General features: G+C 46.1%; 1 protein-coding gene across 1 annotated transcript in view; it reads right to left on the reverse strand.

Moving 5' to 3' along the window:
- The window catches only part of LOC144501346 (cytosolic arginine sensor for mTORC1 subunit 2), a 220,731-nt gene that overhangs the window by 27,193 nt on the left and 174,762 nt on the right, over positions 1 to 18,776 (reverse strand). Inside the window, exons 3-8 of the mRNA XM_078224984.1 lie at positions 17,975 to 18,168; positions 15,659 to 15,791; positions 14,800 to 14,923; positions 14,379 to 14,489; positions 13,329 to 13,411; positions 1,595 to 1,689 (exon numbers count right to left, since the gene is read on the reverse strand). Coding sequence (XP_078081110.1) covers positions 1,595 to 1,689; positions 13,329 to 13,411; positions 14,379 to 14,489; positions 14,800 to 14,923; positions 15,659 to 15,791; positions 17,975 to 18,168 — 740 coding nt within the window. The remainder of the gene's footprint in view (positions 1 to 1,594; positions 1,690 to 13,328; positions 13,412 to 14,378; positions 14,490 to 14,799; positions 14,924 to 15,658; positions 15,792 to 17,974; positions 18,169 to 18,776) is intronic.

Consider the following 18,776-nt stretch of genomic DNA (forward strand, 5'->3'; position numbering starts at 1 on the left):
CCCTACCACCCCCCCATCGCCTTGGTGGTACAGTGGTTAGCACTGCTCCTTCACAGCGCCAGGGACCCGGGTTTGATTCTGGCCTTGGGTCATTGTCTGTGTGGAGTTTGCACATTCTCCCTGCGTTTGCGTGGGTTTCCTCCGGGTACTCCGGTTTCCTCCCACACTCCAACGGTGTATGGGGTTAGGTGGATTGGACATGGTAAACAGCCCCTTAGACTCCCAAGATGTGTAGGTTAGATGGATTAATGGAGTAAATATGTGGGGTTACAGGGATAGGGAGGTGGGTGCAATGTTCTGTTGGAGGGTTAGTGCAGACTCAATGGGCTGAATGGCCTTCTTCTGCACTCGTAGGGATTCTCTGATTTTAAATTCTGCCTTATGCATGGGTGTTAGTGTGGGCTGAATCTAGCTTGGTTGTGAAGCCTCCATGTTGCCTTAACTGCCGCATGAGAAACATGAAGTTGGCGAGGTGTTGGAATGACTGTCAGCTCAATAAAACCAGCCTCCGCATGAATCAATGCTTTCAGAAGGGAAGAGAACTGGGGGAAGATAACCGTGCATTCTGAATGCAATGATATCACCCACCCATCCTTCCTCATGGCACTGAATCTTCTACACTCAATTACTTGTGGGTTTCACTCAGATATAAAGCTGTTTTTTGGGGTTGGACAGACAGAGGACATCGTCAGCTTTTCTCCTTGTTCTGCCTCTTTTCGTTCGGCTGGTGTCCAACCCTTGTTGACCCTTTGTGACGCCTTGCCCTTATATTGTGGCTTATTGTCTTGAGATAAAGCTGGTTGTCAGACCGACTACACAGATACTTCATTAAGAGAATCAAGTCTTTTAGTCAAATCTACTATTTATCTTTTTTGTAAATCACTTGTGGCTATTTAGTGCAGAAGGAAATTGCAGGAGAAATAGTGACAAAAAAAGATCAAAATCTCCGGCCAAGAATGTGGACTTAGTGTTCTTAAAAGCTTACTTACACAACTGGAAAATAAACAGCACATTGCTAACCAGTACAGCAGAGTAAACACAGCTATAATGGGGAAAATTTGCAGGGGTGCTTCTCGCAAACCTGCACTGTGGAGCAGAACAGGATATGGATGGGTAACAATTCCTCGCTCTATCTGCAGGGTTCAACAGCTCTGCACTTAAAAGGGATGAGAAACAGCAAGCGCAGCAAAAAATAAAGAAATTGTGCAAGCTTAGTTCCTTCAGCTTTACGCTTTACCAGGCTAAAACAATTTGCAATAATCAATCTGCTGATAAATCACTCTCAATACCGAGAGGCAGTGAAGCAGAGAGCGGGCATGCAAACAGAAAAGAAAAACAACATTTTTTACTCTAATGAACTGGCCATGGTTCAGCAGATTAACCTTGTCAGTAACATCAGCTTCACCCAGTCCACATTCAACAAGCGAGCTCTTGAGCGCCTTGCTGGATCCACGCTGGGTTAAGGGAGAATAAATAGTTTTAATAAGCAACTGTAACGCAAAGTGACAGTTCTGGGTTTTTCTTCCTCCCCCCCTCTTTCAGGAGAATAACACTGCGGTCAGCCCTTTTGTGACCAGGTTGCTTGGAAACTTACCAGGGCGTGATCAAACTTAAACGTACTGATGTAGTAAGCGGGGATGTCGGCAGCAGCCAGCGGCTCGGCAATCTGGGCAACGATTCCACATTCATCTGGCGGAAGAGGTTCAATTTAACACTAAGTACTGAGCAACACACCGCAGTAAACAAAGCACTTGACAGTAACTCCTTTAAATAAGCACAGCTTCCATTCCTTCCATTGGGCCCAGCAAGGATTCTGGTACAGAGACAGCATCCTTGATGGAGATTTGTTTTGGGGAACTTTTTTGGTGAGGCATGTTTTGTCCACTTTCTTCCTTGCTACTCCCCTCACGGTGGCACAGTGGTTAGCACTGCTGCCTCACAGCACCAGAGACCTGGGTTCGATTTCCGGTTTGGGTCACCGTCTTAAGCGGAGTCTGCACATTCTCCCCCGTGTCTGTGTGGGTTTCCTCCCGGTGCTCCGGTTTCCTCCCACAGTCCAAAAATGTGTGGGTTGGATGGATTGGCCATGTTAAATTGTCCCTTAGTGTCAGAGGGCTAGCTCGGGTAAATGCATGGGGTTATGGGGAAAGGGCCTGGGTGGGATTGTGATTGGTGCGGACTTGATGGGCTGAATGGCCTCCTTCTGCACTGTAGGATTCTAGATTCATCCCACCACGACAGTTTTCTATGCTCCTGTGTTGACTTTCATAAAGCCTGGGTGCGGCTTCGTGAATACTGGCAGTGCCCACTCCCCTCCGCTCCTTACTATTGTCTATGTGTAAGCCTAAGCTACAAGTGTGGGCAGGTTTAAGTTTATTAAGTTTAGTTATTATCGTCACAAGTAGGCTTACATTAACACTGCAATGAAGTTACCGTGAAAATCCCCTCGTCGCCACTCCGGTGCCTGTTCGGGTACACTGAGGGAGAATTTAGCATGGCCAATGCATCTAGCCAGCACATCTTTCGGACTGCGGGAGGAAACTGGAGCACCCGGAGGAAACCCACGCAGACACAGGTAGAACAACGTGCACACTCTGCACAGACAGTGACCTAAGTTGGGATTCGAACCCAGGTCCCTAGCGCTGTGAGGCAGCAGAGCTAACTGTGCCACAGTGCGCCTTTAACAGTGGAGGGCATCGCTGCTCAGGTCATTTGACATCCATACAGTCGGGATTATACAGAGGGATAAGGTGGTTGCATTGGGATGATTAATGTAGGGGCTTTTAACACAAAGATAGTTTCCCAGCCACTGCCCTGGCTGAGGTCAGCTAACTCAGTACAGATTAGAGTCTGGAACTGACTGGCTTGTTTCACAGCTCGCCACATCCATTTATCCATTGAAAAAGCTTCTGAATTGGTGGCACGGTGGCACAGTGGTTAGCACTGCTGCCTCACAGCTCCAGGGACCCAGGTTCGATTCGCGGCTTGGGTCAGTGTCTGTGTGGAGTTTGCTCATTCTCACCGTGTCTGCGTGGGTTTCCTCCGGGTGCTCCGGTTTCCTCCCACAGTCCAAACATGTGTGGGTTAGGTGGACTGGCCATGCTAAATTGTCACTTAGAGTCAGGGGGACTAGCTCGGGTAAATGTATGGGGTTTTTGGGATAGTGCCTGGGTGGGTGCACACCCGCTGGGCCGAATGGCCTCCTTCTATGTTTCTGGACTGTATGATCCTACGATTCTATTATTGGGGTGGAGGGCTGTTGTAGGCTGCAAAGAGACATACATAGGATGCAAAGCTGGGCTGAAAAATGGCAAATGGAGTTTAACCCTGATAAATGTGAGGTGATTCATTTTGGTAAGACTAATTCAAATGTGGATTACAGGGTCAAAGGTAGGGTTCTGAAGACTGTGGAGGAACAGAGAGATCTTGGGGTCCATATCCACAGATTTCTAAACGTTGCCACTCAAGTGGATAGAGCTGTGAGGAAGGCCTATAGTGTGTTAGCTTTTATTAACAGGGGGTTGGAGTTTAAGAGCCGTGGGGTTATGCTGCAACTGTACAGGACCTTGGTGAGACCACATTTGGAATATTGTGTGCAGTTCTGGTCACCTCACTATAAGAAGGATGTGGAAGCGCTGGAAAGAGTGCAGAGGTGACTTACCAGGATGCTGCCTGGTTTGGAGGGTAGGTCTTAGGAGGAAAGGTTGAGGGAGCTAGGGCTGTTCTCTCTGGAGCGGAGGAGGCTGAGGGGAGACTTAATAGAGGTTTATAAAATGATGAAGAGGATAGATAGAGTGAACGTTCAAAGACTATTTCCTCGGGTGGATGGAGCTATTACAAGGGGGCATAACTATAGGGTTCGTGGTGGGAGATATAGGAAGGATATCAGAGGTAGATTCTTTACGCAGGGAGTGGTTGGGGTGTGGAATGGACTGCCTGCAGTGATAGTGGAGTCAGACACTTTAGGAACATTTAAGCGGTTATTGGATAGGCACATGGAGCACACCAGGATGATAGGGAGTGGGATAGCTTGATCTTGGTTTCAGATAAAGCTCGGCACAACATCGTGGGCTGAAGGGCCTGTTCTGTGTTGTACTGTTCTTTGGTCTACTATATTTCATCGATTTACTAATGCCCTGTGGTAAACCACTGTTAGCTTATTGCCTGTGTGTGTGTGTGACATGCCTGGACATGCCCCTGCCGGCCCTGCCTGGGAATCCTCCCCCCCGGTCCAGGCATAAAGGTGACTGCTCCCACCCCCTGCCTCAGTCTCTGGACCAGTTCATCGGCATGGGTGTGCTCCAAGTCTTTTGCTAATAAAAGCCTATTTGTTCTTGCATACAAACTAGTGTTTGCTTGATTGATGGTGCATCATGCCCCTTAAAGTCACTCAAGATTTTATAATCACAGATTTTATGAAATGTTTAAAATAGGGGACCAGGAGCCGTGGTTAGGTCAAGAAAGCAGCTTACACATAAACATAGTACATCGTGTGTGCTTATGTATAAGTGACTGACTGGAAATAGAAATGTGTAGGGCACTAGAGAGGGTGGCAGAATGCTTTGCTTGGACCTCATTTGGAGGACGGCTGTTGAATCTGGCCAACATGCCACTGAAAAAGCAAACACGCGCTTGACAGCGAGTGCAGAGTGTAAACAGGATGTGTTCTGAGGAAAGACTAGAAAAGTGTGAGCTCGGTGAGGTTTGAGGAGGAGGTCGTCACAGGGCGTCTGACTGAAATGCCTAAAAATATGAAGGGTAAAAACCCCAAATATAAATCCGAAGCAAGGGAGAAAAGCAGAGCCACAGTATTAGATGGAATTTCTTCACACTGTGGTGAATACTTGGTGCAATCTGCACACAAGGTGACAGAAATGTTACACATGTTTGAAATGTGGCTGGAATTTATAATAAGGCTATGAGGATAGGATTTGCATGTACCACGGTAACGGCAAGATACAGCATTAATGCAGACGACCTCAACAAAATAACGCAGATTAAAACACAGCAAAAAGAAATCCAAAAGCATGTGGAATTATATGTTATGATAATATACTTTGATATTTTTCTGACTTGTTTTCTTCCATTCTTTTACTATTTATTTTGAAGAGAAATTCATTTTATTCAATGTACCTTTCATAATCACGCTAACCCATACCCAAGTGGAAATGAGAGATGATAATCATAGAATTCTGCAGTCCAGAAGGAGGCCATTCGGCCCATCGAGTCTGCATTGACCACAATCCCACCCAAGCCTTATCCCATAACCCCATGTATTTACCCTAGCCAGTTCCCCTTGACTCTAAGGGGCAATTTAGCATGGCAAATCCCCTTAACCTGCACATCTTTGGACTGTGGGAAGAAACCGGAGCACCCGGAGGAAACCCACGCAGACACGGGGAGAACGCGCAAACTCCACGCAGACAGTCACTCAAGCTGGGAATCGAACCTGGGTCCCTGCTATGAGGCAGCAGTGCTAACCACTGTGCCCCCCCATAAATAAATAGCTTGATTGAACTTTGCGTTAAAGTTAAGAAAAGGCAAAACTTTTTCTAACAGCTAAATATTTTTATTTTGAACTGGAGCCAGGATGCTGTCTCTTCAGAAAAATATATCTTGATTTTATTTAGGTTTATTTTTTGTAATGGTTTAATTTGATTTAGGATATATCCACTGGATTTAAAAGAAGCAGTCTAGTCAAATTTCAACCAATACACACATCTTCGTCATGCTTGTTAGGAACTTTTTAAACTCGTTGCCCTTGGAGGAGGATGTTAAAATTTACAGAGAAAACCAAATGGCATTGCCCCAAGTCTTCAGCCAGTATTTTGTGATGAGTTCAATAGGGCATGAAACTTAGAATAATTAAACCAATAAAGAAGGTGAACATCTGAAGAAACAATCCTCGGATTAAATTTAAGTTTTAAATTAAGTGTTAAGTTTATTTATTAGTGCCACAAGTGGGCTTACATCAACGCTGCAATGAAGTTACTGTGAAAATCCCCTAGTCGCCACACTCCGGTGCCTGTTTGGGCACACTGAGGGACAATTTAGTATGGCCACTGCACCTAACCAGCACATCACTAGAATGTGGGAGGAAACTGGAGCACCCGGAGGAAACCCACGCAGACACTGGGAGAATGTGCAAACTCTACACAGAAGCCTGGAATCGAACCTGGGTCTCTGGTGCTTTGAGGCAGCAGTGCTAACCACTGTGTCACCCAGGGTACCATTAACCCTTCAAATACCGCAGCATCAGAAGAAAATAATCACAATCTGCTGGTCATTCAGTTGTACTTTCAACTACTTCTCCGAATCTGCCTCCCAATGTTGTCTCTTGTTAACATATTTTTTAAACTGAAAAGCTTTGAGCTGTAAGGCTGAGAAGAACTGGCGTCAATCCTTCTTGTTAGATTTGATTTGATTTATTTCTCACATGTATTGGGGTACAGTGAAAAGTATTGTTTCTTGCGTGATATACAGACAAAATATGCCGTTCATAGAGTACATAGGGGAGACGGAAAGGAGAGGGTGCAGGATATAGTGTTACAGATAGGGGGCAGAGATGGGGGAGGGATGGTTAAATGAGAATACACAGTGGAACATGAGTCATACTAACCACATAGCTTCAAATCAACAAGGGACATGATTCAAATCAACAAATAAAAAGCCCGAAGTGCAGGTTTAAAATTTGTAGTTTAAAAAATCTCCTTGCTCCCCGAAATGCCTGTAATTTAAATACCTTGGGGACGTAACTTTAAAAAAGAATCTGAGAGATTTAGGATTAATCTCATAATCTATGGAACCTTACAGATTCGAGAATAACATGACGACTGACAGAGATACTTTTACGCAAGTGCATTGCAGTGCACCCACTTCCCCCACAATAAAACTATTGGAGGGGATCTGTGTAATTTTTGGGAAGGCTTCCAAATAGCAAAGAACTCCAGAGGCAGATACACTCTGGCCAAATCACTCAGCGCACAACATCAGCAGTGTACAGTCACCATGATTCATTTTGCTTAGTCAAAGGACAGGTGTGAATACGATTGAGTTCACTCCTTTCACTCCACTGTGTTCACAGGTCATAATATCAGCAGTATGATTCACCATAACAACATGCTCGTTAAATTCATGCATTATACAAATAAATAATGACTACTGGCATGCATTTAAATTGAGAGAGAGAGTGTGAGGGTGAGCGTGAGCGTGAATGTGGGTGTGCGTGAGAGTGTCTGCATGAGTGAGAGCGTGCACATGAGAGTGAGAGCGTGTGCGTGAGTGAGAGCGTGTGCGTGAGAGCGTGTGCGTGAGAGTGAGAGCGTGTGCGTGAGAGCGTGTGCGTGAGAGTGAGAGTGTGTGCATGAGAGTGAGAGTGTGTGCGTGAGAGTGAGAGTGTGCGCGTGAGAGTGAGAGTGTGTGCGTGAGAGTGAGAGTGTGTGCGTGAGAGTGAGAGTGTGTGCGTGAGAGTGAGAGTGTGTGCGTGAGAGTGAGAGTGTGTGCGTGAGAGTGAGAGTGTGTGCGTGAGAGTGAGAGCGTGTGCGTGAGAGTGAGAGCGTGTGCGTGAGAGTGAGAGCGTGTGCGTGAGAGTGAGAGCGTGTGTGTGAGAGTGAGAGCGTGTGTGTGAGAGTGAGAGCGTGTGTGTGAGTGTGAGAGTGTGTGCGTGAGAGTGAGAGTGTGTGCATGAGAGTGAGAGTGTGTGCGTGAGTGAGAGTGTGTGGTTGAGTGAGAGTGTGTGATTGTGTGATTGAGTGAGAGTGTGATTGTGTTGTTGAGTGAGAGTGTGTGATTGGGTGAGAGTGTGTGATTGTGTGAGTGTGTGTGATTGTGTGAGTGTGTGATTGGGTGAGAGTGTGTGATTGAGTGATTGAGTAGTGTGTGTGATTGAGTGAGAGAGTGTGTGATTGTGCGGTTGAGTGAGAGTGTGATTGTGTTGTTGAGTGAGAGTGTGTGATTGGGTGAGAGTGTGATTGTGTGAGAGAGTGTGTGACTGGGTGAGTGTGTGTGATTGTGTGAGTGTGTGATTGGGTGAGAGTGTGATTGGGTGAGAGTGTGTGATTGAGTGATTGAGTAGTGTGTGTGATTGAATGAGAGAGTGTGTGATTGGGTGAGAGTGTGATTGTGTGAGAGAGTGTGTGACTGGGTGAGTGTGTGTGATTGTGTGAGAGAGTGTGTGATTGGGTGAGAGAGTGTGTGATTGGGTGAGAGTGTGTGATTGTGTGAGATTGTGTGTGATTGGGTGATTGGGTGAGAGTGTGTGATTGTGTGAGAGAGTGTGTGATTGTGTGATTGAGTGAGAGTGTGTGATTGGGTGAGAGTGTGTGTGATTGAGTGAGAGAGTGTGTGATTGGGTGAGAGTGTGTGATTGGGTGAGAGAGTGTGTGATTGGGTGAGAGAGTGTGTGATTGGGTGAGAGAGTGTGTGATTGGGTGAGAGTGTGTGATTGGGTGAGAGAGTGTGATTGTGTGATTAAGTGAGATTGTGTGATTGAGTGAGATTGTGTGATTGAGTGAGCGAGTGTGATTGAGTGAGAGAGTGTGATTGTGTGGTTGAGTGAGAGTGTGTGATTGAGTGAGATTGTGTGATTGAGTGAGAGTGTGTGATTGAGTGAGAGAGTGTGATTGTGTGATTGAGTGAGATTGTGTGATTGAGTGAGATTGTGTGATTGAGTGAGATTGTGTGATTGAGTGAGAGTGTGTGATTGAGTGAGGGAGTGTGATTGTGTGGTTGAGTGAGAGTGTGTGATTGGGTGAGAGTGTGTGATTGTGTGGTTGAGTGAGATTGTGTGATTGAGTGAGATTGTGTGATTGAGTGAGAGAGTGTGTGCATGAGTGACTGAGAGAATGGACGGGCTTTTATGGCCTCACTCGGGCGAGAAGGGAAATTCCGCCCGAGGTCACATAGATATGCGTCGGCGGATCCTTGCCCGCTGATTCTGTGGCGGTTGAGTTGGTAGAGTTCCGGCCATTGTGTCTGAAAGTGAGTGAATGAGAGTGTGAGTGTGAGTAAGAGTGTGTGTGTGTGTGTGTGTGTGTGTGTGTGTGTGTTTGTCTCCGAGAGTGAGCATGTGAACGAGAGTGTTTTTATGAGTGAGCATGTGTGAGAGAATATGAGAGTCTGAGGCCGGAATTTTACTGGCCCGCCCGCCATGGGAATTGGAGCGGGTGAGGGGCGGACCATGGAAAGGTCCGTTGACCTTGGGCGGGATTTTACGGCTTTGGGACGAGCGAGGCTGTAAAATCCCACTGTGTGTGTGAGTGTGTGTGAATGTGTGGAGTGTGAGTGAGTGAGTGGGAGTTTTGTGTCCCACCGACCACGTGAATCATAGCGGGCGGGACACGGACCATGCAAAGGTTCGTTGACCTTGGGTGGGATTTTCTGGCCTTGGGGCGAGCGCGGCCAGAAAATCCTGCCCGATGTGAGTGAGTGAGTGAGTGAGTGAGTGAGTGAGTGAGTGAGTGAGTGAGTGTGTGTGTGTGTGTATATGACAGTGAGCATGTGAATGAGAGTGTTTGTACGAGTGAGTGTGTGTCTGAGTCTATGGGTGGGATTTTCTGGTCATGCTCGTCCCAAGGTCGGAAAATCCTGCCTAAGGTCAAAGGACCTTTGCATGGTCTGTGTTCCACCCGCTATGATTCCCGTGGCAGGTGGGATGGGAAAATTCCGGCCTAAGTGTGTGTGTGTGTGAGTGATTGTGTGTGAGTGATTGTATTTGAGTGTGTGTGTGTCTGTGTGAGAGAGTGTGTGTGAGTGGGAGTGTATGAGAGTGTGTGTCTATATACATATGTATGTCTGTATGTATGTGTGTGAGTATGTGGTCTCCTGAGGGCAGTATTATTTTGTTCTTGGTGGATGGAGGGAACGTAAACTACAGAAGGGAAGAGTGGTTAAGAATGTAGAAAGGCATAAATATTCTTCATTACATCAAATGCTCCCTTCCTGTTGCAGATTTATTGTTCATCCTAACACAGGAAAAAGGACAGAAACTTCCAATAATCATTGGACTCACTAAAGTCAATGTTGACCTAAGTCCAGACTAACATCCTTCCATAACACACTGTCTTCTTCAGTCCGAGACCAGGGCCCTTGGTGCTGAATTATAGCTCTCAATTTCTTGACTGGCTAACATTTGGCACACCTTTCTCACGCTGGCTTTTATACCCATTGGAAATGGAGTATACCAATGCAATGCAATGCTCAATCCTGTGGCCCATCAGGGAACTCATCTTTTGAGGGGGAAACAGATTTAAGTGGGAAGGCCAGGATTAAACACTATTGTCTTGGGCCCATTGTTTCAGTGTCCACAATAACAGGCCACGATTACATGACACTTGGTAAATGTTGGGGAGACGACCAGCACCAAAATAATAGTCTTCCGCACAAGAAGGCACTCTTCAAGATTATAATGGTGAAACTTCTTAAAACTAGGTCAATATCTATGTAGCTTGGACAACCTTTAATAATGAGTTGCAGGATTAATATTTTGTTGTCAAATTGCACATTTTTCAACATGAAGCAAATATTCCTTCCCTCCTGATCTACCGATATAACGTGACTATTTTAAGTTTCTCTGTAGCAGCACCATACATAAAAATAGAAAACTGGCTCTGCTAAGATTGAGAAGTGACTGTCAAAGAACAGGGTCTGAAGCAGAGCACCTTACATCTCATTCTGGCCTGTTCCGAATACACTTCATGGTGGGGAATGAATAAGTGGTAACCATCCCACTACCATGGCTGCCTGTTCCAGGTGACTGGACAACAGGTGCAGTAGCTGACGCTAAGATCCAGAGGTTAGTTGTTTGGGATTATTGACATGGATTAGGATTTCCCAGTGCCCTTAAACATTCGCCTTCAACAGTGCACATTTTCCCAGCTTCCACCACTGTTATCCATTGATGCCTCCAAGTAGCACAATCCGACAGCAAGACAAAGGTGCGTGATGCAGGGTCAGCATGTGGAGTTGTGGGTTGGGGGGGCTGGAATAAGTGGTGAGCGTAGAGACTAGAAGGATGGAAAAGATCCAACAATTGGTTCCTACCCTACTTATGTGCAACCCAATGGTACGAATCAAATGGTGGGGCATAGTGGCACAGTGGTTTATGGCAGCATGGTGGCACAGTGGTTAGCACTGCTGCCTCGCAGTGCCAGGGACCCGGGTTCCATTCCCGGCTTGGGTGTGGAGTTTGCATGTTCTCCCCGTGTCCGCGTGGGTTTCCTCCGGGTGCTCCGGTTTCCTCCCGGAGTCCAAAGATGTGCAGGTTAGGTTGATTCGCCAAGCTAAATTGCCCATTAGTGTCAGGGGGACTAGCTAGGATAAATATATGGGGTTAGGGCTTGGGTGGGACTGTGGTCAGTGCAGACTCAATGGGCCAAATGGCCTGCTTCTGCACTGTAGGATTCTATGATTCTATGAGTGGTAATGTCGCTAGATTAGTAATCCAGCTGCTGAGGTGCATGCTCGGGGGACCTGGGTTCAAATCCTACCAAGACAGCTCGAGGAATTTAAATTCAATTAATAAAATCTGGAATTGAAAGCTCGTTGAAGTAATGGTCACTACAAAACTATCATCGATTATTGTAAAAATCCATCTGGCTTACTAACATCCTTGAGGGAAGGAAATCGCTGTCCTTACCTGGTCTAGCCTATGTATGACTCCAGACCGTGGCTTCTTGCCTTCAAACAACCGCACAACCTCAAACAGACCATTGTCCGCAGCAAACTACCCAGCCTTCAGGAGAACAGTGACCACGACACCACACAACCCTGCCACAGCAACTTCTGCAAGACGTGCCGGATCATCGACACGGATACCATCATCTCACGTGAGAACACCATCCACCAGGTACACTTGCAACTCAGCCAACGTTGTCTACCTGATACGCTGCAGGAAAGGATGTCCCGAGGCATGGTACATTGGGGAGACCATGCAGACTCTACGACAACGGATGAATGAACACCGCCCGACAATCACCAGGCAAGAGTGTTCTCTTCCTGTTGGGGAACACTTCAGCGGTCACGGGCATTCGGCCTCTGATCTTCGGGTAAGCGTTCTCCAAGGGCGGCCTTCACGACACACGACAACGCAGAATCGCTGAGCAGAGACTGATAGCCAAGTTCCACACACGAGGACGGCCTCAACAGGGATCTTGGGTTCATGTCACACTATCTGTAACCCCCAAGCCTGGGCTTGCAAAATCTCACTAACTGTCCTGTCTGGAGACAATACACATCTCTTTAACCTGTGCTTAACCCTCTCTCCACTCACATTGTCTGTACCTTTAAGACTTGATTACCTGTAAAGATTCGCATTCCAACCATTATTTTGTAAATTGAGTTTGTGTCTTTATATGCCCTGTTTGTGAACAGAACTCCCACTTACCTGATGAAGGAGCAGCAAGCGCTCCGAAAGCTTGTGGCTTTTGCTACCAAATAAACCTGTTGGACTTTAACCTGGTGTTGTGAGACTTCTTACTGACTCCAGACCCACAGCAATGGGGTTGTGTCTTAACTACCCTCTGATATTTCCTAGCAAACCAGCCTAAGGGAAATTATTGCCAGCGATGCCCATGTCCCATGAAAGAATGAAAAAAAAATCACTTAGTCTACATCGGTTCACACACTTTTTCTTAAGGCATTTATTCTTTTTTTTCCATTTTCTCCCCTTTCACTTTCCTGAGCCTCTCCGCATTGTTGGGAAAGTGGAAAACTAAACCACCCCCCCCCAATGGTGCTCTCTTTCTATATCAGCACTTGTGGCATGCAAGATGAATCGATCAACCTTAGGCGTGGGCCTGTCCTTTAGGTAAATAAATGAGGATGGTTCCCTGTGTCCCACTTAGGAGTTTGACAAATGTCAGTGCAGTGAAGTAATGCAAGTGTTTGTGGAGTCTGTGTTCACTCTCCAAATGGTTTGGAAGATGGGACAGAGGTTACAGAGCTGTAGCAAAGTGGAAGGAGAAAGCAGTATGGAAAAAAAGAAAGGAAAAAAAGTCTTCACTGCTGTCCCTCCATTTTTACTTGGGGAAAGACCTGATGCAAATAAAGAACCATCATGTGTGGAACTTTCAACCTTGGTGGGTGCCCGTAACTCCATAATACACCATGTCCAATTTTCCTTCTCATTAACATTTAATAGAAAGGAAAATTTGGTGCAGTGTATAACAAATATGGAAAAGGTTTAAGCCATGTGTACCTGATCTACTTTCCTGACCACCATAGTGGAGATAAAGACAGAGTAATTAGACTCAGAGGTTTGCAGCATGGAAACAGGCCCTTCGGCCCAACTTGTCCAGGTTTTTGAAGCCAAGTGCAAATTAGCTACATACCGAATCCTAAGGGCTGCCCTCCTATCCGAACCATCTTCCATAGTTCACCAGACGCACTCGTAAACAACAGATTGTTTGGAAACCTGCGATGAGATTGGGGAATAAATCAGCTTTGATAAGCATAATATGAAATTTAAGTCTCAAATTTTGCCTTTAAATAAAGTCAATTCTAAGTGAAAACATAAATGAGTTTTTGGCTCTGACAGAAATGTACATATTAAAAAATACAGATCAACTTTCCTTTCTGAGCTGGGTGTGTCCTTCACATTGTTGGTGATGGAGACATGGGCCGGAGTTTTCCGGCCGTTCACACCGACAGGATCTTCTAGTCCTGCCGAAGGTGCAGCCCCGCCGCGGGTATTCCAGCGGCACTCAAGGGGAAACCCTGTTGACAAAGGCGGGAGCGGAGGGTCCACTGACACGGAAAATCCCATCCATGGGTCCAATATCCATGATGCTTGCAATCTCAATGCTTCTAATGCTAATGGCAATGATAAACTTGGAGTGAAGTCTTACTGAGCTGCCAGCCTACCTAGAATAGCGCTCGACTGATCTCACACAAGGGTTAAAAAAAATCCAACAGAAAGCTTTTCAGAAGCAAATAACATCATTCTTGGAAATTGAACATAAATCCTGGATTTTGCAAGTGAAAGATATCAGTTCCAAAATTCTTTGGGCTGGAGCATGTATAAGGTGCGTTTAGAGTGGATGGGCGGTGAGGGGGCGGCGGAGTGTGGTGGCTGGGTGCTTGCAATATTGGCCAGATCCCATTCTGCCTGGATTCTGTTCGATCAATTCGATTTAATTCTGGCAACGGGGGCTGTGGGCGGATCTACTGTCCGCCCTTCCCACATTAAGGGAGTGTGTGGTGGGAACTTCCTGCCAGTCCCAAAACATTCCTCCCTTTGCATCCTCTTTAGCGAGGCTCATGCCAGTTGCGAGTTAGCGTAAGCCCATTTGAGGCCTCCTGAAGGCCCCAAATCTTCACTCTAGTAACGGTGAGGGACAGCCACTTATATTTCAGGAAGCTTCATCAATAACTGCTGGTACCTTTGTTGTGTCTGCACGTCCATCACCAAGGAGATGTAGCCCTCAATGAGAGAGAAGGAGAAGAAACGAATGTGACCATTTTCATCACTGCCTATTGCAGAATCTTTCATACTAGAAACACAATGAATACATATTGGGATCAAATAATCTGTCACCATCTAACACCTTTACCTAATGTCTATAGTATTTATACCTTTTCATAATCATGCATTTTCATTAAGAATTCATGTGAGGACATCCATTTTATATACAGTTTGCAGAGAACATTTTGTTATGTACAACATTTATGAATGGAAAAATTTCCATCGCTAAATTTGATTCGAATCACTATAATCCCTCCAGAAGAACTTACGACTTGACTGTAACTTTGTTGTTGCTGAAGCAGTTGCTTTTTTAAAATGGGTATTTCTTCTGGACTTACCCGTTGGAATAAAACATGACATCCATGAGGAGAGTAGTCACGGTTGATAAGGTGTCAGGGTCCAAGCTGGTTACACAGAACTTGTTGCTGGGGCTGGACAACGGATGAATGACGGGCCTTTGAACTGTGTGGCAGATAAACAACAGCATGCCTTTAAGCTATTGAGCAATGAGGATTATTGCAAGCTGTAGTATGGTATGGCTGACAAATGGAAAGAGAGTACAAGTACAGGAAACACTTCATTCTGCTATTCCCACACTTAAAGAATGGGAACTCTCTACAAACACCCCCGTATCTTGAGTATATGGTGGCTTCGGAAGGGGTTTACTAGATTCCTCTTCCTCATTTACATATGGGGTCCACCAAAGGGCTGTCCATTGAGTGAGTATGCTGAGGGGATATGGAGTATCATTCCTTCCTCTCATTCTGCATAAGTTATAGAGCTTCTGCAGATCTCACTGATAAAAGTACCATCAGCATTCCATCCTGGCAGGACACAGAAAGAACTGGAGCTATCAAGTCTTGCTGCTGACTGCTATAGACTGGGCTCTGTTTAGCTGTAATATCCTTTTCAATAACATGGTGACCGGAACAGTAGGCTGTTCTATGTCCATTCTGAGTGCAGTCACACCAATGATTTCTAAAGTGGTGGCATTACCTCATTATTCTGGCTCAATGTTAAGTTTTTAATACATTTCACCATCAAATTTAGTTGGGTCACTGCCAAGGAGCAGGAAGGCGATGATTTTATCCTGCACACAATTAACATACTGATCAATTCCTTCATACCAAATGCTTGGTCAGCTCAGTGGCAGCAAGTGCATAAAAGTTCCCATTTATGGAGTGGATGGAAACTCACCTAGTTTTGGCTTCACAAATCCATTAGTGATTCCTAAGTGATCAGCAGCAACAGTCTCCCCATTTACTACCCTGAGGATGGTAAATTCTGCTGACAGGGTGTGCGTAACTAACGGCAGATCTCTTTCCCGTACCTACGAGTGAAACAAATAGAGTGGAAGGTCAAATTCTGACTGAAGCCATGGATTCTTTTATCACTCAAGAAGCTTGACACCATCCAGGACAAAGCAGTCCATTTGATTGGCACCACAGCCAGAAACACCCACTCCCTCCACCACCGACGCTCAGTAGCAGCAGTGTGTGCTATCTACAAGATGCACTGCAGCAATTCCCCAAAGATCCTTAGGCAGCACCTTCCAAATCCATGACCACTTCCATCTAGAAGGACAAGGGCAGCAGATACATGGGAACACCACCACCTACAAGTTCCCCTCCAAGCCATTCAACATCCTGACTTGGAAACGTATCGCCGTTCCTTCACAGTCACCAAGTCAAAATCCTGAAATTCCCTCCCTAACGGCATTGCGGGTGAACCCACAGCAAATGGACTGCAGTGTTTCAAGAATGCAGCTCACCATCACTTTCTCAAGAGCAACTAGGGATGGGCAATAAATGCTAGCCAGCCAGCAACGTCCATGTCCCGTGAATGAATAACAAGTTTTAAAAAAAAGTCTGGGATGGGAAGGTCAGCATGCAATCAACCGGGGTCGATAAATTTAGGAGATGATATAGATGTGGTGAAAGTGCCAACCCATGACAATGAGGCAGCAACTGACAGATTATGTCATGAAGGAGAGCCAGCAAAACTGAAGTCAATGGGAATCAGGAGGAAAACTCCCCACTGGTTGCAGTCATACCTAGCACAAAGGAAAGTGGTTGTTGGAGGCCAATCATCTCAGTCCAGGACATCAGTGCAGGAGTTCCTCAGGGTAGTATCCAAGGCCGAACCACCTTAAATTGCTTCACCAATGACATTCCCTACATAACGTCAGAGGTGGGGGTGTTTGCTGATGATTGAACAGTGTTCAGTCGTGTTCACAACTTCTTAGATACTGAAGCGTCTATACCTACAAGTTCATGACAACATTCAGGCTTGGGCTGATAAGTGGCAACTTTGCGTCACACAAGTGCCAGTCAACAACCACCTCCAACATGTGAGAATCTAATCACCTCACCTCGATATTCAATGGCATTATCATCGCTGAATCTGCGACTCTCAATCCGAGAGTTGACCAGAAACTTAACTGGATCAGTCATATGAATACTGTGACTACAGTAAGAAGTTTAACAACACCAGGTTAAAGTCCAACAGGTTTATTTGGTAGCAAAAGCCACACAAGTGTGGCTTTTGCTACCAAATAAACCTGTTGGACTTTAACCTGGTGTTGTTAAACTTCTTACTGTGTTTACCCCAGTCCAACGCCGGCATCTCCACATACTGTGACTACACCAGGGGTCAGAGGCTGAGAATACTGTGGGAGTAATTCACTCCTGACTCCCCAAAGCCTGTCCACCATCTACAAGGCACAAGTCAGGCGTGTGATGGAATACTCTACACTGGATGAATGCAGCTCCAACAACACTCAAGAAGCTTGACACCATCCAGGGCAAAGTTATCAAAACCAGGCTGGCTAGATGTTAATAATGTGCTTCCCAGGAAATGTCTGGCTGTAGGTCATGGAATCATAGAAGCCCTATGGATTCATTAGGCCCTTCGAGTCTGCACTAATTCTTTGACAGAGTATCTTACCCAGGTCTCTTCCCTGTGCTATCTCTGTAACCCCACACATTTCCCATGGTTAATCCATCTAACCTACATTCAGGCTTGGGATACTGAGATGCTATTTAGCATGGTCAATTCACTTATCCAGCATGTCTTTCGGACTATGGGAGGAAAGTGGAGCACCCGGAGGAAACCCACGCAGACACGGGGAGAATGTGCAGACTCCACACAGGCCGGAATCGAACCCAGATCCCTGGCGCTGTGAGGCAGCAGTGCTAGCCACTGTGCCACCGTTGCCATCCAATTGGAAAGCCTACACTGAAATGTATGTAAAGTCGTTGACACACAACATTTAGCCAGGCAGAAAGCCAGGGGTGAAGGAATTGGGTGTGAAACATTCCTAGGGCCCCGTTCCCAATTTTGCAAAGCTCAAGCCTAGTGCTGTATATCTACTATCCTCAATACTACAGATCGTAACAAGGGCTGACTTGTAATGATTAAAATTGGTCATTTACACTGGCATGACTTGGCATGAGAAAACAGAAGACACCTGAAAGGAAGCAGCTACACAGTCTCAAAACAGCAGTTTCTTACCAGGATGAAGTCTGTTTGATATGTGGAGAGCATGAACACAGAGATATTATGGTCTGCCAATGGTGCAATCACTGACTTGGCGATCTTGGTGACTCCAATTGGCTGAGAGCTGGAGAAGCTCCCACCACCGGATACAACGTTTAAAGCCAGCCATGTCTCGTCTGCTACACTCAGGAGATCTGACCCAGGCAGTTCTAGAAAGACAACAAGGAGAACATCGTAACTTCCAAACAAACAATGCAATACTTAAAAGCTAATAAGAAAAACCCATGGGTAGCAGTCGGCAGCCTTTCCAAAAGTCGATAATCATAGAATCCCTACAGTGCAGAAGGAGGCCATTCAGCCCAACAGGTCTCCACCGATTCACCGACAGAGCGTCTTACCCAGGCCCTATCTCCGTAACCCCACGAATTTACCCCGCCAATCCGCCTAACCTACACATCTTGGGACACTAAGGGGCTATTTAACATGACCAATCCACCTAATCCGCACATCTTTGGACTGCGGGAGGAAACCAGAGCACCCGGGGGAAACCCACAGAGACACGGGGAGAACGTGCAAACTCCACATAGCCAGTGACCCGAGGCTGGAACTGACCCAGATCCTTGGCGCTGTGAGGCAGCAGTGCCACCTGTGCCACAATGCCACCTGATAATGCAGAAAACTGCAAGAGAAAAGAAAGTTTCAAATTGCAGTGGAATTTCTCTTTGAGCCCACCTCCTGGGGTAGAATTGTTGTGGCTGGTAACCAGAGTGACTTACTATTATTCTTAAATGCATTGATAATGTCTACACATAGCAAC

This window comes from Mustelus asterias, chromosome 12, assembly GCF_964213995.1.
Source record: "Mustelus asterias chromosome 12, sMusAst1.hap1.1, whole genome shotgun sequence".
Lineage (NCBI taxonomy): Eukaryota > Metazoa > Chordata > Chondrichthyes > Carcharhiniformes > Triakidae > Mustelus > Mustelus asterias.